Source organism: Panthera uncia (assembly GCF_023721935.1).
Source record: "Panthera uncia isolate 11264 chromosome B2 unlocalized genomic scaffold, Puncia_PCG_1.0 HiC_scaffold_24, whole genome shotgun sequence".
NCBI classification, from domain to species: Eukaryota; Metazoa; Chordata; class Mammalia; order Carnivora; family Felidae; genus Panthera; species Panthera uncia.
In genome coordinates, this window is record NW_026057580.1 from 38,240,310 (window position 1) to 38,264,818 (window position 24,509).

At 35.4% G+C, this 24,509-nt stretch overlaps 1 protein-coding gene across 4 annotated transcripts in view; it reads left to right on the forward strand.

The window, feature by feature from the left end:
* The window catches only part of MYO6 (myosin VI), a 145,768-nt gene that overhangs the window by 87,845 nt on the left and 33,414 nt on the right, over positions 1 to 24,509 (forward strand). For all 4 annotated transcript variants that reach the window (XM_049652883.1, XM_049652884.1, XM_049652885.1 and 1 more), the window contains exons 12-20: positions 3,578 to 3,722; positions 5,790 to 5,947; positions 7,385 to 7,476; positions 10,508 to 10,580; positions 12,543 to 12,670; positions 15,151 to 15,246; positions 15,521 to 15,694; positions 18,998 to 19,036; positions 20,659 to 20,752. In XM_049652883.1, coding sequence (XP_049508840.1) covers positions 3,578 to 3,722; positions 5,790 to 5,947; positions 7,385 to 7,476; positions 10,508 to 10,580; positions 12,543 to 12,670; positions 15,151 to 15,246; positions 15,521 to 15,694; positions 18,998 to 19,036; positions 20,659 to 20,752 — 999 coding nt within the window. The remainder of the gene's footprint in view (positions 1 to 3,577; positions 3,723 to 5,789; positions 5,948 to 7,384; positions 7,477 to 10,507; positions 10,581 to 12,542; positions 12,671 to 15,150; positions 15,247 to 15,520; positions 15,695 to 18,997; positions 19,037 to 20,658; positions 20,753 to 24,509) is intronic.

Consider the following 24,509-nt stretch of genomic DNA (forward strand, 5'->3'; position numbering starts at 1 on the left):
CCCCCCCCCCCCCCCCCCAGGGAGCTCAATTTTGGCATGTCTTTGCAACTTAGAAAAGCTATAGATATTTTTATAATTATTTTAAAAGAAAACTTATTCTTCTAAGTGTTTAGAAGACTCATATCGAAAAGTTTCTGCATGATGGCATATACAAAAAATGCCTAGTGGGACTTCCTGTGTTTTTTAAATTCTGCATGACAGAAGTAAATGCTACTATAACAACAAACTTAAAGAGTATTCAGAGAAGTTCTTTTCTGGAAGGAGAGTGACATGAAAACCTTACGTTGTTTTACAAGTGTTTTGCCTTTTTAAAACTTTTAAAATATATGTTTTCTTATGTTAGCCTTACATAATTTCTCAAAGTGTATAAGAAACCTTGCAAAATAGTAATGGTGAAATGTTTCAATACATTAATGAATTTTTGATGGCCAGTTGATTGACTTACAAAATTTAGATAATCTATGTGTGTTTAGTAATAAGAAATCAGTAGTAAGCTTATTTTTACAGAATTAAAGCTTTAATATATCTTCTAAGTATTCTTGTCCCCTTGTTCTTTTTCTTTGGTAACAGCTTAATTGAAATACAGTTCATAGACCATTCAATCCACCCATTTAACCTACACAATTCAGTGGTTTTTTCATATACTCAGAGTTGTGCAGTCATCAATGCAGTTTAGTTTTTAGAACATTTTCATCACTCCAGAAGGAAACCCCATACCCTTCAGCAATCACTTCTCATTTCTTCCCAAATCCCTCAGCTTTAGGCAACCACTAATCTACTTTCTGTCTCTATAAATTTGCCTATTATGGGAATCTCATAGAAATGGAATCATACAATATGTGGTCTTTGTGACTGACTTCTTTCCCTTAGTATGTTTTCAAGGTTCACCCGTGTTATAGCATGTATCAGTATTACTTTTTTTTTTTTTTTTTGGCTGGGTAATATTCCATTCTGTGGATATACCACATTTTGTTCATCATTTCACCATTAGATGAACATTTGGATTGTTTCTGCCTTTGGCTATTATGAATAATGCTGCTAAAAACATTCTTGTCCATGTTTTTGTGTGGGCATATGTTTTTATTTCTCTTGGATATATGCAGGAGTGGGATTGCTGTCATATGGTAACTGTGTTTAACCTTTTGAGGAACTGTCAGACTTTTTTAAAGTAGCTATATTCATTTCAGATCCTTATCAGTGATGTATGGAGGTTCCTGTTTGTCCACATCCTCACAAATGCTGTCTGATTATAGCCATCCTAGTGTGTGTGAAGTGTTTTTTATTTGCATTTTCCCGAAGGCTCATGAGATTGAGCATTTTTTCATGTCTTTATTGACCATTTGTATCTCTTTTTTGGAGAAATGTCTGTTTATATCCTTTGCCCATTAATTGGGTTGTCTTTAAAAAAAAAAACCCTTTTTTTTAAATGTTTATTTATTTTGAAGGAGAGAGAGAGAGAGCATGAGTGAGCAAGCATGAGCGGGGGGAGGGGCAGAGAGAGAAGGAGACACAGAATCCGAAGCAGGCTCTGGGCTCTGAGCTGTTAATACAGAGCCCGGTGTGGGGCTCAAACTTACGAGCCATGAGACCATGACCTGAACTGAAGTCGGGTGCTTAACTGACTGAGCCACCCAGGTGCCCCAGTTGGGTTGTCTTTTTGTTGTCAAGTTGTAAGAATTTTTTTTTTTTTTAATTTTTTAATGTTTATTTTTGAGAGAGAAAGATAGAATGCATGTGGGGGAAGGGCAGAGAGAGGGGGATACATAGAATCTGAAGCAGGCTCCAGGCTCCAAGCTCCGAGCTATCAGCACAGAGCCTGATGCAGGGCTCAAACTCATGAACTGTGAGATCATGACCTGAGCTGAAGTCAGACACTTGAACTGACTGAGCCACCTAGGTGCCCCATCAAGTTGTAAGAGGTTTTTAAAATATATATCACAGATACAAGTTCCTTATCAGATATATAATTTGTAAATATTTTCTCTAAATCTGTGGGTTGTCTTTTAAATTTTTGGGTCGTCTTCTTTGAAATATAAAAATTTTTCATTTTTCTATTTTGAGAGAGGGAATGTAAGTGGGGGAAAGTCAGAGGGTGAGGAAGAGAGAGAATCTTAGGCTCCATACTCAGTGCAGACCCTGACGCAGGCTCATCTCACCACTGTGAGAGCATGACCTGAGCTGAAATATAGAGTTGGATGCTTAATAACAGAGCCACTTAGGCACGCCAAAAGTTCTTCATTTTGATGAAGTGTAATTTGTCTGAATTTTTTTCTGTTGCTTGTACTCTTGGTGTCATATCTAAGAAATCGTTACTGTTCCAAGATGATGAGGATTTATGTCTGTGTATTCTTCAAAGAGTTTAATAGTGTTAGCTCTTAACTCAAGTCTTATTGATGGTGTGAGGCAGGGGTTCAACTTAATTCTTTTGCACATGGATATCCAGTTGTCTCAGTGCCATTTTCTGAAAAAGCTGTTTTTGTCCCCAGTGAGTTATCCTGACAGCCCCTTATTCATATAGAATCTCATGGTGTATTTCTCCTGAGACCAATCTATTAAGTAGTTTACTAATTTGTCATGATAAACTTACGATTTTTACAAATTCTTTGTAGTTTTGAAATTAGTCTTCAGATGAATTAGTTATAAAAATTAAACCTTAACTATTAGTAAAATGTTTATTTTCAGAATAGTAGTAATAATAAAAATAATAATAGTTAACTTTTATATAGTGCTTACTGTGTACCAGGTACTATTCCAAGAACGACACATATGTAACCTCATTAATCTCTATAACAACCTTATTAGGTAAATATAGTTAGTATTCTCTAAATGGATAAGGAAACTGAGCACAGAGAGAATAAGTAACTTTTTCAGGGTCACACAGCTAATGAGTCTTACAGCCATATCAATGCAGAGGCACATTGCAGTATAGTGTCTTTCTGTATAATGCTTTTTAGAACAGCCTCCATAAGTATAAATCTATGTATATGATGTACAGGTAATAGCCGTTGCCTCCTTACACTCTTCCTGTTTCCCAAACAGGAAGCATAAGCACATGCATATGCATGCGTGGGTACACACAGACACACACCACACCACACCACACCACACACACACACACACACACACACACACACACAAACCTCTTATGTTGACAGACATCCACACTGACCTACTGAAGTGTCACCATTTGCCATTACAGTTACGTCTTGAAGTTTTCAAGAATTGTATGAATTTTAATGATAAGCTACTATATTTCTCTAGAGATTTACAAGGATTATAATCTATCATTAGTGTATTTTGCTTGCAGGGTCATAAAAAATGAAACAGTGGCAGGTTAATATTGATGAGCAGAAGTCCATGAGATATCATGGACTGCCTCAAGTGAGGGTCTCCCACTGACCTTGGCAGTAGGAATGTCTGACAAAGATGGTGAAAAAGTGAGATGAAATTATAAGTCACAGATAAACCCGGTCTATTCCATAGATTTATATGTGAAGTCTACTTCTAAGAAATGGATCTTGAAAATCTAGGTTAATATAATGTCTTTTCATTTCAAATTTAAATGTATTTTCATTAGGTGGTTGTAATCTGAAGAATAAATCTAATCAGGCATTGGAATATTGTGCTGAATTACTGGGTTTAGATCAAGATGATCTTCGTGTAAGTTTAACTACAAGAGTCATGCTAACAACAGCAGGGGGCACCAAAGGAACAGTCATAAAGTAAGTTCCTTAACTCATTGCTCTGTAAAACTACTGCCTTGTTGTTTGTCAAGGAAATATCTTTCTTTGACAACATGGAGATTTAAAGTTGATCTTTTGGATGATCCATTTCATTATAATGTTCTAAAACACGTGCTCGATAATTAGAATTCTGTGCATCTTACTCCAGTAATCTATATAAATAAATGCTGACCTCCACAGCTCTTAAAGTTGTTCCTTGCATCTAGATATGCTGCATGGCACAGATTTGAAGTTTATAAAGTAAGAGTGGTTTACTTGTACAAAATATGAGTTGATTATGTTAATCAGTATTTGTTTTAGGCAATGTTTTTTCAGTTTTTCAGGACAGCTGGTTTTCTTTTTTTTTTTTTAATTATAATTCATTCTTTTGAAGTGTACAGTTTAGTATTTTTTAGTATATGTACAATCTTGTGCAGCCATTACCATTATTTAGTTTCAGAAGGCAACAGACCATTTTATTTTAAAAGTGATTTTCCTTATAAATGGCATGTTCTAAAACTTGTTTTTTTAACTTTTTTTAAATGTTTATTTATTTTGTGAGAGAGAGAATCCCAAACAGGATTTGCACTATCAGTGTGGAGCCCTACATGGGGTTTGATCCCACAAACCGTGACATCATGACCTGAGCCAAAATCAGGAGCCAGACACTCAACCCGACTGAGTCACCCAGCCACCCCTGTTCTAAAACTTACTGAGGAGAACTCACTTTAGTAAAACACTCAGCGAATGTGATTTCCCCATACCTCTCCGATTCTTCATTTAGAGGAAATTACAAATGACAAGAAAATAAGAGCCTAGCCAGAATTTCTTAAATCTGTAACCAAGAATTTCTAGGTTGCGTTTGGGTATCTGTACATTTTTGGCTCAATATTCTGTGTTTTAGGCATTTCTGTTTTTGATACATAAAATAAAATTGATATTCAGCCATCATTCTGGGGGCACTGTAAGATCTTCACTTATGGGGGGAAACAGTCAGATCCTCTATCCCTTGCTAAATAAGGCAGGGAGTGAGTTCTAGTGACATATTTCAGGAAGATTTTCAACAAATTAAACCGGGAGGATGTAAAAACAAACTTTTAGCCACTCAGATAATTTGGTAGCTCTTACGCTTTGGGAAACATTAGCAAGATATGTTTAGCCTGATTATTTGCTAAGCTGATTCCAAATTATTATAAAGAAAACCTTAGCAAGGAGGGTGCATAGTAGTGCCATACAGTTGCTTGGTTCCTTAGAAATATTTCTGGGGTCCATGGAAAGTCTGGATAAAGCACAGGTGTGTGATTTTCAGGTAGCATTTCCTCCATTTCCCCTTTGTTGCAAAGCAGTTCTTTTATGTGTTCTATGTATGGAGTGCTCACATAGGATTCACTTAGGAAAGGGTTCTGTTGCAGGAAGTTGGAAAACCAGTTTAGACTTTTAAGGTTACTTCCAAATTTGACAATTTTTCTGGTGTTCTCGTGGTGCCTCATACTCACCTTTATGATAGCATTTAGCAAGGCGTTTGAAAATTCACTTTTATGGCAGTTTCTTAATCAGATTTTAACTTTCTTGAGGAAGAGGGCTGTGTGTCTGTATCTGCGACATCAAATAGTGTAACACCATATAGTTACTTATATTAAACAGAATCGGACAGTTTGAATTTTAAGATGTAAGCATTTATTCCCAGTGTTAAACAAGATGCCAAACTTTAGCTTGAATTAAATAGTTTCTTTTGCGTTTGAAGAAAGTTAAAAGGAAGATTATTCCTCTGAATGATTTTTTTTATATATTCAGCATATAAAGTATAAATTAAGGTCGTCAGTGGTTTGAGCCTAAACTTCTTTTACTCAATAATACATTTTTTATCTATGTGTAGATAATTTCTGTAGTTCTTTTAGTATGCTTCTTGCCCCATTTATCTGTGCCTATTCACAAATGACCTTTTGTAGCTATTTATTTTGTTCTTCCCAGTGAATGTGTTTAGATACCCTTTGATCTTGGGTATCTGGCATTATTTTCACAATTATTACTGTAAAGAATTTTCATTGGTATAGTCTTCTTTTGTAGGGTACCCTTGAAAGTGGAGCAAGCAAACAATGCTCGTGATGCCTTGGCAAAGACTGTCTATAGCCATCTTTTTGATCATGTGGTCAACAGAGTAAATCAGTGTTTTCCTTTTGAAACATCATCTTATTTTATTGGAGTCCTAGATATTGCTGGTTTTGGTAAGTATAGTTTTGTTTGTGAATTTGTATGTTATTTTTTATTCAGTTTTTCACATATATCTAAAATTAAAAGAACCATTTTTTCACTTGCAGTACCTTTCACTTGATATGTTTCCAGTTATGTGTCCATACCTACATTTCACTTTATAATATGATTTAATTAGGAAGCTGATGCTTAACAAAAGGAAAAACTCAGAGGTTTTGGTCACACTAATGCTAATAATAAAACATGTTGATTGAAACCATTATAGTTAGGAAATGTCTCTATACTCCTAAATGAATACAACTGAATAAAGGTAAAAGTCTTGAGTCCTACTAATAAAGAGGATTAAGTCATTAAAACCACTGACTACAATGTAGTGCTGGATATAAGTTGACCTAACATATAAGCCAAACTCATTGCTATGTGTAGAAATTCATCACTAGTGGTTAACAGATTGCTATTTCCAATGAATTTCCACCAAATGAATAAATATGTTTATTAAAGATATTTTATACATATAACTACGTAATATAAATATATATTCAGGGCATTATATATTAATTTATATTCAAGATAAATGTTTGAGAACAGCCACGGAGCTGTGCAACCAGAAATGAAAAGAATCACTAACATCTGAGTGCCAGATGTATTGTTGTGAATGACTCTTTTGTAAAAATCTCCAAGTAAATCGGACCATTTTTATATTGGGCTGTATCAGTGTGAGTGTTCCTTCTGGCTGCGTAGGAGTGGTGTTTTCCTCCTGTGTAGTTTGCTTTTGCCAAGAGAAGGTATGAGTATTTACTTTTGGGGAGGGGTAGAATTTTGGTTTTGATGTGATACATATTTTAAAATTTATAATTATTACCTTTGGTTCAAAGGTAGAAAAACACTCATCACTGAGGTAAAATTTTAAAATCTTATAACATTGGTTCCTGGTCTGCACCAGTTTTAGTGTAACAGGCACATAACAGAATCATAACATTTTAGAGCTACAGGGATCTTAGAGGTAATGTAATGCAGTCTCTTTACTTTAGAAATGAGTGAGTATTTGTAATATTTTTTAACTATGATTTTACTGATTATACAGAAAAAGATTTAAAGCACTTGTCTTTTAAGCCACTTTTGTTCTTCAGTTAATTTAGATTGCTTTAACACCTTGTGCTTAAGAAACTGGTTTAAGTGGTTTACGTTTTGCATCTTTTACGATACGACATTTATCTCCTTTAACGTGTACCTTTTTTGTTAAGTAAAATGCAATTATTTTCAATACTTAATTGAAATACCTAACAAAATTTGTCTTGAAATGAGAGAATTTGGGGAGTATAATGCAAATATATGTATTTTTTTACTTAATTTTAAATTAAGCATTGACATAATAAAATTTTATCCAAAGATAAATTTATAATATGAAGTTGATTTGATGATGACTTTTGACTTTGGTTTTATGTTTTCAGAGTACTTTGAACATAACAGTTTTGAACAATTTTGCATCAACTACTGCAATGAAAAGCTTCAACAGTTTTTTAATGAAAGGATTCTGAAGGAGGTAATTGCCATTACAATTTAAATTTAAGAACTGCATTAAGCTATTTTAATTTCAAGGAACAGAGGCATGCTGCCCCAGTTAATGGGGTATAATATGTAAGGTGGCCCAGAGGATCAGAGATGCCCAGAAAAGGCCCCACGGGCTAGCTGTTGCTCAGGCACAACCGAAGTGTTTGTTGATACAGTGGAAGCTTAGGGACCCAATAAAAACCCTAATAGGCATCTCAGAAGTGAACATCTGTTGCTTCCTAGTGACTTTTGCCAGACTTGGTGTTTCATTTGTTTCTTTTTCTGAGTCTGTTGCCCCTACATCTGCCACTGCCAAACAACTTTCTACTCTATCCCTGACGTTGGCATCTCCCACCCTTCTTCTATGTCTCTCTGCTTCTGCCCACTCTGCTATGTGCTCACCCTCTCTCTCTGTGTGTGGCAGGAAAGCCACCAAATCGAGGGATGCAGTGGGGCCATTTGCTTGGAGTGCCTCTGGGCAGTGTATTCTCTGCCACACTACTGTGTGCACTGCCCAGGCGCCTGTCAGTGGTGTGCCTACGGCTGGCCTCCAGTCTCTGGTCCAGGAAGGGGGTTGCTGCCACTGCTCCTAGTGAGTAAGTGGGCATGGCCAATACTCACAGTCCCGAGTCTAGGAAAGTTATAATTCTTTAGAGTACAGAATAAGTAAAGATAGGTTTGGATCAGTTGATTTGTGATTAGGCTCCCCATTTTTACCTTATGTTTGAATTCTCCGGTATTTATCTACCAGTACCCTTGACTTTCCTTCCTTTGTGCTTTTTGAGATATGTTCTACTGAATGTGGATGGTAGAGTTAGAGGGAACTTAGAAATGATCTAGTTCAGCCTTTTATTTTACAGACGAAGAAAGTGAATTTCCAGAGCAGTTTAATGACTGCTGCAGGTCTGAACCTACCTTCCAGCTGCCTGACTGACAATACTGTTTTCTTCTCATCCTAGCATTGCTGTTTTCCAGTTCTGTTCTTAACTGTATCTGGATCTGAAATGTGAAGTATTCTTTCCTGTTCCCATTCCATTAATCTTTTCCCACATGTTTGTTATGTTTTTGTCTTTGTGGGTTTCCCAGCACATTCATTTTTATACTTTTTACTTGTATACTATAGTTAAAGCCAGTTCTGGCATAAATAAACAGGTAAACCAAATACTTAGCAGTTAAGATAATTACTCTGAAAATGTTTTATGCAGCCATGTTAGTTCTTCCATTACTATTTGAAGTTGTACATGTGTACTTCTCACTTAACCTCCCCTAATTCTTCCCTTCCATGCCAGCCCAGCAAGCTTTATCTAGAAACATAACGAGGAAACAATATCTTGATATATGTTTATTTCTTTAACAGTTCCTTAAAATAAATGTTTGGGGGTACCTGGGTGGCTGAGTTGGTTAAGTGTGTCCTGACTCTTGATTTTGGCTCAGGTCATGACCTCATGGTTCATAGGATTGAGCCCCAAGTCAGGCGCTGTGCTAACAGCGTGGAGCCTGCTTGGGATTCTTTCTCTCAAAATAAATAAATACATTTAAAATAAAATAAGATAAATGTTTGGATTTCAAATTCCAGATTCAGATTGTGTCTCAAATGGACGGGACTTCTAAAATGATAGAAACCTTTTCTAGTATATCTTGTGGGAGGAAATATTTAAACATTTGGGAAAAAAAAGATTAAAATACATGTCAACCTACACTCATTTCGTTGCTCACCCATCTGTAGTAAAATCCTTTTTTTTTTTTAATTTTAAGAAGACACCAGACTTAATCTAGGAACTCAACTTTAATTTGTAAATTATTTTTCCAAATTACACTTATTTTTCCCAGTAATATATTCCTTATATATATCACTGTGTAGATACTAGAACCCATTTGCAATTAATTGCTGTTTCCTTGATTTTAGTGCTTGTCTGTATATGTTAAGAAATTTCTCCTGTCTTTGGACAACAGTTTAGGACTAAAACAGTTTAGTTTGTTTAGCTCTTCTTTAAACTTTTAAAAATTACCACAGCCGGTTTTTACATTCTTCTGTACATTTCAGGGGTTGGTAGACTCCGGCCTTTGGGGGAAATCCAACATGCTGCCTATTTTTGCAAATGAAGTTTTATTGGAACACAGCCATGCTTTTTCATTTACTGTTATCTGTGGCTGCTTTTGTGCTGCAGTGGCATAATTAAGTAGTTTTGACAAAGACACTATGCTTTGTATCCCTCCCTTTCTAACCTCTTTTTTTTTCTTCCCCTCCCTCATGGACTTCTGTGATTGGGGGTGGGAGGGAGGGGAGGGTGGGTGATGGGTATTGAGGAGAGCACCTTTTGGGATGAGCACTGGGTGTTGTATGGAAACCAATTTGACAATAAATTTCATATTTAAGAAAAAAAAAAAGACACTATGGCCCACAGCTGAAAATATTTACTGTCTGGCCCTTTACAGAAAAAGTTCGTTAACTCTTGGTCTATTTTACTGAGAAGTTTGACTTTAAAATTGCTAACGGGGTGCCTGGGTGGCTCAGTTTGGTTGAGTGTCTGACTCCTGATTTTGACTCAGGTCATGATCTCATGTCGGGCTCCGTGCTGAGCATGAGACCTCCTTGGGGTTCTCTCTCTCCCTCTGCCCTTTTCCCCTGCTCGTGCTCTCTCCCTCTCTAAAATAAAGTAAAATTAAATTTAAAAAATGAATTTAAAATTGCTAAAGATATTTCAAAGCCTTGGTCTTTCCTTGCTTTTGAATGGTTACAAACAGATCTCTGCATATTTCAAGAAAAATATGCTTATCTGCCGGAGGGAAAATTTCCACATATGTAAATCATATGTTGGCCATTTAATTTCTGACTTCATATTGCTTTAGGAACAAGGATTTATCTTCCCTAATGTTTTGTAAGTCTCTTTAGCTCCTGAACTTATTGGTATGAACCTTTGTACTCTGGACTAATCAGTAAATGTTATGATCAGAAGTGGCACAAAACAAGCCATTTCTTTTACAGTATTTCCATATCTATGATTATGATTATTTCATTTTAGGAACAAGAACTCTATCAAAAAGAAGGTTTAGGTGTTAATGAAGTGCATTATGTGGATAATCAGGACTGTATAGGTATGTTTTTTTTATTCCACTTTTGGGAACTATGGGAAGATATAGTGAATGCTTTTACTAGTAATTTTTCTGTGTTCTGTGATTGATATTACTAGTTATAGGACTTGAAGCTGTGGTATTGGAGAGGTTTTACTTCTCTGGTACTACTGGGAGTTTATTTTTCCTACCAAGGCATCAAATTCAGTATGTTGAAAATTTTCCTAAAATTTTTTCTGTTTGCTGTGATCAATATTTTCGTTCTTAAACCTAACATGTGAGTAACTTAAGAAGGAAACAGGGGTGCCTGGGTGGCTCAGCTGGTTAGGCATCGGGCTTCAGCTCAGGTCTTGATCTCACAGTTCATGGGTTTGAGCCCCGCATTGGGTTCTGTGCTGACAGCTCAGAGCCTGGAACGTGCTTCAGATTTTGTGTCTCCCTTTCTCTCTGCCCCTCCCCCGCTCACGCTTGGTCTCTGTCTCTGTCTCTCAAAAATAAACATTTAAAAAAAATAAAAAAAATAAAAAAGAAGGAAACTAAACTGCGTAAGTAGTAAAGGGATGAATTACTCACCTAAGGAAACCCATGTTAGCCAGGCTCCAAGTGAGGTTTTTCAGTGTTTGGCTCTGTGGTTCTGCAGTTCCCTTATTTCTGTTCCCTGCATTGGAAGCACCCTCTGGCCAATTGCAAGTTGGTCTCACAAGTTTCGTGAGTCATATCCAGATAATGCTGTGCAGTAGGAGAATAGGGTCTTTGTGTCTGTTTTTATCAGTAAAGGAACCTTTTTCTCTCACCTCTGAGCTAGTGCTTAATCTTCCTTTTCTTTCTCACCTCATCTCTAAAATCAACTGTTGGTCAAACTTTGTTTTTTGCAAACTCAGTTTCACAATGGAGTCAGTAACTCATGCTACATTTGGACAAGATAGTGTAATATAATAATAATAATAATAATAATAATAATAATACTTCACATTGGCACAACTTTTCAAAGCACTTACATGCTAGTTGGCTCACTGAGCATTGCCTTTACATATCACAGCCTTTCTCAGATCTCTGTGCCTTTGATTTTGTGATTTGATATCTTGGCTGGAATTCCTCCCCTGCCATTTATCTTTCAGCGCACTTTCATATCCTTCTACACCTATCAAAATACTCATTTATGGTTTAGTTCTGCATGCCCCCCCCCTTCACCATCACCAGTTGCCTAAAAAGCATCATTCTTTGAGCAATGCAGTTCGAATTTTGATTTCTCTTCTTACATCCTATGGCTTTTGAAGTGTGTCCCATTTAGTAGTTTTTATATGCTGTATTTGAACACTTTATAGTTATTTTGTACAAGCAAGAAATTCAAACAACATGAAGGGAGCATAAAAATGTCCTGTTACTGAAGTTTAGTTGGAAGGCATTTGAATTACTATTGAAAAGTAGATTTTAAAAGCTAAGCATGAAAAAGCTTCTGTACTTTTACTTCATTTTGAATGTAGATATCATATGGAAGAGGAGGAATTTTTGGTTCCTTAGCTTCTCATCCAAGCTTACAAATTGGAATGGTTTTACATTAATCATATGTTTGTGAACTTGTTTTTCTAGAACCTATATTAGTTTCCCCTGCTATCAACATTTTTATGAAACTTTTCATAAACCAAAATAGTGTAAATCAGAGAAGCAGTTACCATTTTGCAAATGCGAAAATTCTTTTTGGGTTTCTTTCTATGAAAGCAGGTACTAATATAGGCCTTTTGTAAAAGTGAAGTGGCATAAAGCAAACTTTTCCATAGTGGGGGAAACCTGTTTATGATGTTACTTTCTGATAGATTGCTAAATCTGAAATAAAATCTATCTGCTTTCTATAGCCTGTGAAGATACTTACAATACAATCATCTGTTACATTACTTCTGACCAGTCCTTTAAATTTATAATCAGTAAGTTGTTCACATATCCTTAAAATGTTTTTACCCTGTCATATTTTGACTTTTTTTGGAATAGATTTAATTGAATCAAAATTAGTGGGGATACTGGATATTTTAGATGAAGAAAATCGCCTTCCCCAGCCAAGTGATCAACACTTTACATCTGCAGTTCACCAGAAACACAAAGAACATTTCCGACTCACTGTGAGTTTGCCATTCCAAAATTGAGACCCTGTGGTGGGAAGAGAAACCTTTAGAAAGATGTTGCATATTAAGTAATTAGAATAATAAATTATATGGGGCTTAGAAAAACTATAATTTATCCAGCACAGCATCCTCTATAGATAGGCCCTTAGTTTATATATGTGTATCTTGGATGATGATGATCTCTCTAATGAAGGCCCTTTTAGCTGGATGGAAAGTACATTTCATCTATCTAAAATGGATAAACAGGTTTACTTGCTATTTTTATGTTCTTCCTTCTAGCAAAATGGACACCATTTGCTTTGCTTCTGTCATGTGACCTGGATCATGTTCCAGGGGTTAGCATCTAGAATCACAAGCAGCCACCAGTCTGCACATTTGTAAGACCAGTAATAAAGTTTATGGCTTAGAGTCTGACTTGTGCAAGCAATCCATATTAGATAATGGGTAGCCAATTTATTTTGATGCTCTTTCCTAGGGACTTTTGAATGGGAAATATACTCAGAGACACAGAACTGAAGCAGTAGAAAAATTAACTACAGGGAAAAACACAGAGATCAGTGGAAATAAATGAGAAGTACACTTCCGAAGGGGTTAGAGGACCTGGTTCCCTGAACTGCTGTTGGGTCATAGAGCTGTGTTTGAATCCTTATACCAGTGAACAGTAGGGTTTTCTTCATGAGGCTGGACCCTGAGGCTATTGAAGTGTTTCCTGGGTTCACCTAATTCTGTATTTATCTTTACACTCAACCATCATCCCTTGAGGTAATACAAAGACAGCTCCATCCTTGTGCCCAATTAGCACAGAAAAATACGGATGTTAATTTCATCCAGGAAGATAGGTGCTGCCTTATCTTACAGAGAATAACAAAGAAAGAAAGGGAGGAAAGAAGAAAAGTAAAGCTGCTTAGACTTGCAGATGGCTCCCATACTGTTTATTATTTTGAAATTGTACCATAGTATATCAGTCATTGCTTTGATGGATCCAGGAGCTGAACTGAATGAAGACTAGTATTCTTGTTTCCTTACATCATTAACTAAGTTAAGAATGTGTTAGGTAAACAGGTTGGATGCATTTACTTGAAAAGTTGATGTAGTTGTGATAACCTTCTCTAGGGACTGAATCTAGCAACCACGTGCCCCACTGACTTGGAGTTCTTCTATGTCCTTAAATATTTCTTATAATGTAGAGCCTGTCTCTTCAGTGGAGATAGAAATCAAGTGATACGAATCCTCACCAAAACTTTTGCTAAGATTGAAGATGTATATCCAGTCCTGTATATTCACTGTTCACTAGTCTTTGTTGTGACCAGCTTGCTTTACCAAGAGTACAGATTGCTAGTGAACAAAATTGTGACCAGGGCCTCAGAGAACCCTGAGTTATATAGTACATATAACTACAAGGACAACAAGCTAAAACATCAAGAATGGACTTTGGCTGCTTGTCTTCAAAGAGAACAAGAGCAAGACAGTAAATTCTAATTTTTATAAGCCATTACTTTTGTTGTAATTCTTTGGAAATAAAAGTAATAATAACCATTTATTGAGCACTTCGTATGTGCCAGTCATCTGAAGGTTTTACTTAAGTTATTTTATTTAATACTCATAATCTCTGGGGTAGATCCTGTTTGTATGCCCATGCTAGAGATGGGGAGATGTACACAGAGAGGTTAAGTGACCAGTCATGTGTAGCATAGTAAGGAAGTGGTGGATTTGGGAATCAGGCTGGGCATTTTTACTTCAGGGCCCTTGTTCTGGCTTATACTGGTGTATCACCTCACAAAGAAGAGGCTCTGTGCTCTGCTAGCCCTCTCACCTAGAAAAAGCCTGGTAATGTTCTCAAAGTCTTAGTTTTTTCATTTTTAAATGAGGTTGTCTTTCTTATCCTTAGGTTATTTTGAGGGTCAGATATATTCTTTTATGTGAAGGCATTTTGGAAACTTTTAAATATGAGATATTGTCATTGATAGTATAGCCCTAAAATGATTCAGTGTCCTTCAGATAGATTCAGGCTCATTGTATAAACATGTTAGGATGTATAGTTTTGAAAGTGGGAGAAGTACTGATTTCAGATGTTTTTTAGAACAGTGCTTCTCAACCTTGGTTGTACCTTCAAATCACCTGACGTAAATGATACGGGCTTTAGGGGGTTTAAAAGTTTTCCAGTTAATTCACCAGTTAAGTCAAGAACCACTACTTTAGACATAGGCAGTTAACTTTATAAAGTGCCCATTGTTTTGCATATTTACAGTGTTTATTTTTGTCTGACTCATTTTTTCTTTTTTGAGAGATTATAACCAAATACTTGCTACATTTCATTGGTAGTCTAAAGCTTACTAGGTGTTTCAAAGGCAGTATAATTGTGTGAAGTGTGAAAAATTCCCATGTAATTTTAAGTGTTTCATATCCCAGATGTTTTCTAAGGAGATTATGTAATATTTTTTTGATAATTTAATAACTAATGCATGTACTCTTTTCAGATACCCAGAAAATCTAAGCTGGCAGTCCATAGGAACATCAGAGATGATGAAGGCTTCATTATCAGGCATTTTGCAGGGGCAGTGTGCTATGAAACAGTGAGTGTGACTTTTACTAAGAGAAAACCATTTGAAGTTGAAGTTGCGCCGCACATAATGTTAACCTCCAGCCACATCTGGTTATTTCAGTTTAAATTTAATAAAATTTAAAATTCAGTTCCTCAGTACACTGGGCACACTTCATGTGTGGGGACTGTGTTGGACAGTGCCGATGCGGAACAGTTTTGTCATCTCAAATTCTGTTGAGCAGAGCTGTATCAAGGGATATTACCAAGGGATGGACTGAATCATTCCTGTTTGCTTTATTTTTCAGACCCAATTTGTGGAAAAAAATAATGATGCTTTACATATGTCTCTTGAATCCTTAATATGTGAATCCAGGGATAAATTTATACGAGAATTATTTGAATCATCTACAAACAACAACAAAGATACTAAACAAAAAGCAGGAAAACTTAGCTTCATCAGTGTGGGAAACAAGTTTAAGGTATTTGTGTTAAATTTATTATTTGAAAATTTGTTTTTAGTGCATTTCAAATAAAATATATTGTTTTATACTTTACAGAGGATAATGCAGATCACTGTCAGAAATCCCATGAGTGAAGTGCAAGAGCAGACCCTGCATTGTTGATATTTGTATACAAAATAACATAAAATAGGTGTAGTAATTGAACATACAGAAATTCTTAAAATCTTATGAGTCTGTTCTTTCTTGTTGCTTAACATATCTGATTCATACCTGCTTCTCCTAATGTTCTTGCTTCTGCTTACTGTTTGGTTGACCTTCAAACCTTCTCTTTCCCATGTGTTTTCTGTTTCCTTCCTCATTCAGCAGTTTTGTTTTAGCTGGAGTAGTCCAGCTCGGGATGGCTAGAGAGGACTAGTTGAGTTGAGAGAGGAAAAGCAGGCACAGCCAGGGGCTTCAGGTAAATGATCACCTTCCTGGACTCTCATTTGTAGAATGGCTGCCATGTTAAAAAGAGCCCGTCTCAAGTTATTAATTTAGTTTTTAATTTATTTTCAATGTGTTTTCTCTCACTGTGTTTTACACTAAAATTTGATTAAAGCTTTTGATAACTTTGTAAAAGATAAATGCTCTGTGTGACAAACCCTTCAAACTGCTTATTTAACATTGAAGAACATCTCATTTGTTTTATTAATTTTAGATCAAAAATTTATTCTTTGAGGTCTGACAGGGAATTGACACATGATGTGTCTTAGAAATGGAACACGAATTGGTTTTAATTGTTGAGTATTTAGCATAGAAAAAGGTAATTTAAAAACTTTTCTATCACAAGTTTAATGAATAAAAAATTATAAATAGAACAAAGACATAGAATTAATTTCTCTTGTATACATCTTCACAAAGTATTGTTGTATATACAAAAAACCTCTGCATATGCCTTCTATTATGTGTACTTTAAATATTAAAAATGATGTAATTAGAAACTCTTTAAGCATCAGAATACTATAATAATAGCAACAATGTAAGCCTCCTGAAATCCCTTGTGGATAGAAATGGGCTCTAATTAACTATCTCGATGAAATCATGTTTATAAACCTAGATTTTTTTTAAGTATATATAAATATAGGAGAAAGTTGATAATACTTTACAAGTAATTGAATAAAAATTCTTTAACTTTGTTATGTTATATTCATTATGAGTTCCTGATTCTCTTGAGCAATACTTTTTCTCTTATTTGTATATTTTGAAATTCCTGAATAGACACATGATAGCAGATTAGTATAAAATAGTATGTTAGCCTATATGAAGTGGATATTATTATTTGCATAATGTAATATTATAGTAGTATTGCTTGAAAGAACATACTTGAAATTTTAGACAGTATAAATAAAAACAAAACATTCTTAAAATTCTTTGAATTAAAGTATTCTTTTATGTTGAGATATGAAATGCCTAAATATTACTTACATTCAATAGGATGTATTTTGCACATTAAACTGCTAAAAACTATAACTGAGTGATATTACTAATAAATTTCAAAAATGTGTTGAGATACTTTGAAATGATGTATTAATAGTAATTCTTAATTTAAAATATAGTAGAATAGCTTGTTAAATTCAAGTTACGTAAGGCAATAAAAGAAAACAGGCTAGCATTTACAGTAAGACTTCAGTTACCCATCATTTCTGAGAACCACAGGTTCTCTGCCGAAAAGTAACATTTTCAGGTTATTTGAAACATAACTCTTTTACTGTTAGTGATTTAGAAAACAATCGTCTTTGATGGAAGTCTTACTCTATTGTTACGTACATGAATATTTGTATGCTTAAAAATAAAATACAAATAGAGCATGAGTTTCATAAAACTGTTTATCCTTATGCCTTATGGTCCTTGACTGCTTCCTTGATAATTGACAGTCTTCCCTCTTCTCTCAAGTTTATTTTTGCTGCTTCTCTTCTGAATTAGTTTATCTCCATTTTTTTGGAGAATACCATGCTTAGTCTATGGATTAAGAGGCATGGACTTCGTGACATTTGTTTTCTTTTCAAATTAGTGCCTCTTGTACTTGCTTTTCAGTTGTTTGTGGTCCAGATTGATCAAAGTTGTCAGAACTCAGTCAACCAGATAAGTGGGGTGTGACTGTGTTTTTTTTAATCCAGTCAGAAATTTACTCCATTTTTATAACTTAAGCCTATGATGTCTGAAGTATACTGTAGTTTCATGTGTAAGAGAATGAACTGTTGGAATCTTGGCTTTACCGTTACTCGTTCCATGATCATAGGCAAGTAATTTATCCCTCTGGGCCATAATGCTTTTACCTGAAAAATGAGGCTGATAATACATACTTAATTTGAATTGTTTGTGGTTTGAACCTGATCATTCCTGTGAAAATCTTTGAGCAGTGCCTGACTCATAGAAAGTATTCAGTACAGTCTACCTATTAATAATAATAATAATAATTACTATTATTAAATATTAAATAATTACTATTATTAAAAATAATTATTATTAACATATTAGATTGATCCAATATATTAATTTAGGAATTAACATCTGGATTTATCTTCTGTGTAAGTAGTATAATAAGCATCTTAGTATAAAATTGATATGAGAATTTTATATAATTGACTTTGCAGAGAAGTAAAGCAAAACATGATTTTAATGTATTATTAAACCAGAGTAAATTACTGTCACTTAATATTATTAGAAACAGGAAAATATAGTAACTTGTAGTATACATTGTCAAGTTGTTTTTGAGAAAATTGTCCAAGCTTTTAAAAATAATTGGAATGTAAAATATTTTAAAATAGCCAAGAGGGTTTTGACAGCTAGGCAGGACAATTTCATTTATGATAAGTGTTATATAAAACATTTCTAATACCATTAGTGTGTATTTTAAGTATGTCTTCATTCTTCAATGGAGTGTGACAGAAACTGCACCCAGCTTGCTACATATTCAAGTACAGCTCTGTTGATCTATTATGGAATGCATCCCCTGCATTTTCATGTACTTTGTTGCCTGTACACTTTTCCCTCATTCATCCCGCCTGCAAGTATGTGTGTATATTTTATAGCATTGCTAATTTTCAGTCTTTTAATTATACAAGTTCTGTATGACTAGTATAAGTTACTGTCCTTGTCATCATATTAGCCATATATTTTGCATGTTACTGTAAAAGAATTTATCAGTTGTTAAGTTGCACTGTGTTGTATGTTGATGTTATTGCATGTTATTTTATGTTAATGTTGGAGAGCTAATGGTAACTTATGACATTGTGTACTTTTGCTTTTTGAAATAGTAAAGTGATTTGCTTTCTTCTGCAGACACAGTTAAATCTGCTTCTGGATAAACTTCGAAGTACTGTGAGTAAAATTTTTAAAAATTCAGAGTTTTTAAATAGTCCTCTGAAATTACTGTTAGTAATTACTCAAATAAACAGAGTAAACCTAGAATAATTAGAAATTAATTTAAAACTGAATTCCCTTGTTAAAAAAATTAGTTTTTTAAATGGTTGTCATTTTGGTTAGGCTTGTTCTGAAGAAAGTCAAATGTATATGGGAAGTCACATTATTTTATAAATATACAGAATTCTCTCAAATGTTACTCAATTCAGATTATCCTGTAGTTTCAGAAAAGTGAAAATAATTAGTTATTTATGTGGAGAAAGAAAATATATTTTTTAGGATTAAAGATAATGCATGTAATTCATTTTCATTTTATCATTCTAGTAGTAACATTCTCCAGCCTGACAGTGTTGTCATGGAAAAAATGGACATAACATTTTTATGCCCTGTTATAGAGGCAATATTTCCTAGGATTCCCTCCCCCCTTTTTTAATTAACTAGACATTTTAGTAGTTCACCCTGGTTTTTAATGGAAAATTTACCAGAGAAAGAAGTATGATATGTGGGTTATGTGGGCATGATTCAAGATGAGGCTTATTTTTTAAACAGATCTACAGAACTTAACCAGGTATTCTTCCTTTTCACGTAGTCATTTTGAAAAGCCAAATATTTATTCTTTTGATGCTGTTATTGCTTAATTTATTGTTAGACTTGCTTTTGGAAGCATTAGCAGATATTCTCATTGTTTGCAAATATTTATCTCTTAGGAACTAAACATCTTTAAAAACCAAGTCTGATGAGGAGGGTATTTTACCTTTATCTTTATGGCCCAAATATAGATTACACCAAATACAGGCAAATAATGAGAGTACTTTTGTGATTTATAAGAAGATACTTCCAAAAAGTGTTCTGAAAGTGTTTGCAGTGAGCATCCTTGTTGAAATAACTATTCAGTTTTTTAAGGGGACTGCTCTGAAAAGGAACAGTTATTTGGATGTTTGGTATATTCACTTTCATACTCAACAGGTTCATTGTGCACATATCCATATTCTTTGTGCCTCATTCAATGTAATCCGATAACTGATTCTAAATGAATGCCTTTAAAAGCTGTAAAAAAATGCTGTTTAACAAACAGAACTTTAAAATGTGAAGTGGTGCAGCTTAGGGACTTACAGAATGATGAAAAAGGTTGACTTATTTTTCCCCACTTTGGTCTAAATTTTGAGAGGCATAATTTTATTACTTTGTCTTGTTATAGGAAAATTTTCTTACCACAGAAATATAGCATATAAATATACTTAAATGTAGAATAAAATCATATATGTATCAGTCTGAAAAATGTATTATATGTAAATATGTTAAAATATTTTTCAATGAAAGACTTTTCTTTTTACAATAACACAATTTTTGGTACTCAAATCTAAAATGTACTATGTTTCTAACATTAGTATATAATGCAGAAATTCATTCCAAGCTTGAAATTTTGAAAGTATGCTAATTAAGTTTTAGATTCTTTAGTGATTATTTTAAAAGAGGTTCAGATATTAATGTTAACATGCTTGATAGTTACTGATTTTCATAGAAATAGAAAAATAAGAATGCTTATTGTATTGTCTTAAAAAGTATCTTTATTCTCCTAGGGTGCAAGCTTTATTCGTTGTATCAAACCTAACTTAAAGATGACAAGCCACCACTTTGAAGGTGCCCAGATTTTGTCTCAACTTCAATGTTCAGGTATTTTCATATATATATATTTTTAAATTTTTTTTTAATGTTTATTTATTTTTGAGACAGACAGGGCATGAACGGGGGAGGGTTAGAGAGAGAGAGACACACAGAATCTGAAGCAGGCTCCAGGCTCTGAGCTGTCAGCACAGAGCCCAACGCGGGCTTCAAACCCACAGACTTCATGCTGACCTGAGCCGAAGTTGGAGGCTCAACCGACTGAGCCACCCAGGCACTCCTAGGTATTTTCATATTTTTATAATTTATATCCATGTGTGTTGGGAATGTTTTTAAACCAGTCACAGCTATCTTGATTAAGTACAGTAAGATTTTTATTTTCTATTTCCTTAAATTATAAGAAAAGCATGGCTAGCAAGTTATTTTAGCAAATTGGGATATAGTTTATTGTGAAATAAAGCAACTTTACAGCATTGAAGTAAAATTTATGAAAACTCTTTAACTGCAAACCTAGATGTCCCTTAAGTAGGTTTTTGTTTTTTTTTTAAGTTTATTTATTTATTTTGAGAGAGTGAGAGAGCATGAGTGGGAGAAGAGCAGAGAGTGAGGGAGAGTTAGAGAGAATCCCAAGCAGGCTCCATGCTTCATGCTGACCTGAAGCAGGGCTTGACCTTATGAAACTTGAGATTATGACCTGAGCCAAAATCAAGAGTCAGACACTTAATGGACTGAGCCACCCAGGCCTTCTCGGGCTGGCAGTAGTTCATTTCTCATTCCTTAAATAGCTGGGTCAGGAGGTGGGTTTTGGTGTCCTTGCTCTCACTCCACTGCTTACAAAAAAATGAAAACACAATGCCCTTGGCTGCTGCAGAACTTCTGTGCATTTGGCTAAACTATCACTCTCCACCTTTCACCTGCCACCTTCTAACTTTGCTCAGTCATAGAAGTCTTAGGCACAAGGCTCACTGTTTTTCCTGTACTGCATGCCCATCTTCTCTCCACACCCATGCTACGCCTCCTGTCTCCCAGGGCATGAGTCCTCTACTTGGCTTTTGCTCCATCCCAAATTTGTGATACTTCCTTAAGCTCTCTGGTCTTTCTTACTCCTTATTTTGCTCCTCTCAAAGTCAGATTCATTATAAAGCTAGGGTCACTTAAGCTTCAGCGTCCCTCATTTAGATGAGCTCCTTTGAAAGCCCTGTACCTGCTTTTATATTCTTTTGTATTTTGTAATTTTGTACTTTTTTCTTAAATTACAATTGTATAAGCTTTAGGCAAACCCACCCTGCTCTCTCCAGATCTCTGAAGCTCTGCCAATAGACAGCCTCAGCTTCTTACTAGAAGATGGAAAGCTTCACCTGTGTGCTACCAAACACTGCTACCTACCTGCATAACCTTCCCTTTTGCTAAGAAGGTGGAAGTGCCTCTCTTCCAAGTTGAGACTATAGTTCTTTGGAATCATCCCTTCCTACTTTCTTTTGAATCTTCAATATCGATTATTTGTATTGAATCATTCCCTTTGAGGTAGTCTCTCTCACTACCATTTAAACATGTGGAGTCTTAATCTTAATTTCCTCTGACCCACATTCCCTTCCAGCTATTTCCTTATCTCTAGCCTCACTGTTTATTCTATAGTTTGTCCTTTTCTGTCCAAGAATAGCCTATTTTTGCTTTCTCAGTTTCTTGCCTTCCAATCACTCTCTAACCCAAGATAATTCAGCTTTCACCTTGATCAGTCCAACAGAGTACTTCCTTTTCTTTTTTCAAGTTGTTTTTGAGAGAGAGGGAGAGAGCAAGAACACGAGCAGGGAGGGGCAGAGAGGGAAAGAGAGAATCCCAAGCAGGCTTCATCCTGTCATTGCGAAGCCTGATGTGGGACCCCAACTCACAAACTATGAGATCATGACCTGAGCTGAAATCAAGAGTTAGCTGCCCAACCAACTAAGCCACCCAGGCGCTCCACAACAAAATAATTCTTGATAAGGTCACCTGAGATTTCCCTGATCCTAAATCAGATATTCCTTTTTCAGTCCTCATCTTAGTGGGCATCGACCTTTGACTTGATTGGGCCCATTAATGTATCCTTTCCTTGGCTCCTGAATCAGAGCATGTCCCTGATTTTCTTTTTTTTCTTTTTTTGTTTTTGTTTTTAATATTTATTTATTTTTGAGAGAGAGAGAGACAGAGCTGGAGAGGAGCAGATAGAGAGAGCGAGACAGAGGATCCAAAGGAGGCTTCATGCTGATAGCAGGGAGCCTGATTTGGAGCTCGAATTCATGACCTGAACTGAAGTCTAACACTTAACAGACTGAGCCACCCAGGTGCTCCCTGCTTTTCTTTTTAATTTTCTGGAAATTCTCAACTCCTCTGCAGGGTCTTCTTTTCTCTGGGTAGTGTTTGTTAGAGTTTTTCACGCTTTGGTTTAGGCCTGTTTCTTTCTCACTCTTCCCAGTGCTGTTTGATATAACTTTTCATGTTGATAGAAATATTTTATATCTGTGTTGTGCAATATGGTAGATGCCTCTGGCTGTTGAGCACTTGACATGTGGCTAGTATGACTTAGGTACTGATTTTTAAATTTAATTTTAATTTTTAAAAATTTAAATAGTCACATGTGGCTAGTGCAACTGCAAACCATGTAGCTAGTGGGTGCCATATTGCACAGCATAGTTATGTATTCTCTGTCCCCACTGCCTGATGTGACCTCCTAAATAGTCTTTGTCCCCCCCCCCCCAGATTTATCAAAATATAACTGACTTATTACATAAAGGCAAGGTGTACAACATGTTGATTTGATATACTTCTGTATGTAAAATGATTATCCCCATAGCATTTGCTAACAGTCTCATCAGATCCCGTAATTACCAGTTCTCTTTTGTGGTGAGAATATTTAAGATCTGCTCTGCTGGCAAACAGTGAGTCTTAGTACTCCCAATCCAGGCTATCACCATCTTTCACCAGGCTTTTTGCTGTAGCTTCCTAAGTATTCTCCTTGCATCTGCTCCGTCTGTTCTTCACATATATCCAGAATTGTTGCTTTACAACTCAAGTCTGATCACATCTTTTTACTGCTCAAAATGCTGTAATGGCTTCTGAGTATTATTAGGGGAAAGAGTAAAATCCTAGTAGCTTATGAGGCCCCAAAGGTCTGGCCCATGTGTTCCTAGCTCCATCTCTCTCTACTCTCTCTCTCCTCCCTGTGCTCCAGACATGCTGGCCTTTGTTTGGTTCCTTAAGTTCTCCATATTCCCTCCTGTCACAAGGCCTGTGCACATACTGCTTCCTCTGAGAAGCTCTTGACTGACTTTTGTCTTCATCTTTCATTTCTACGCTTGATTGTCCTTTCCTTGTGAAAGCCTTTATTGATATCCTTAACAGAAAGAGGGGTCTGAGTAAAGAGTGCTGAGCACCTTCATTTTAGCCATAAATTATATATAGATTTGTGCAATCATGTAATTTTTTTCTCTAACCTATAGATCTCTCAAGGGCAGAAACAGTGTCTGTTTTGGCTTGCACATTTATCCCAGCCTCTGAGCAGTGCAGAGCTTATACTAGACTTAGTAAATATTTGTTGAGTGAAATGCACGGTCTGGCACATGTGAAGACTTTTTGTTAATAATTTTAACAAATACTGTAATGTTAAATAATTCATGTCTGCCATATTCGTACATATGGATGTATTTTTGTGATATTTTCTTCAGATAGTTTTTATTTTGAGTTTGACTCCTTTCTCATTTAAATTTCTTTTCATGGTTTGTTTAGCCTAATACAATAAATCATTTATTTCCTAAATGAGCATCCAGTGTCC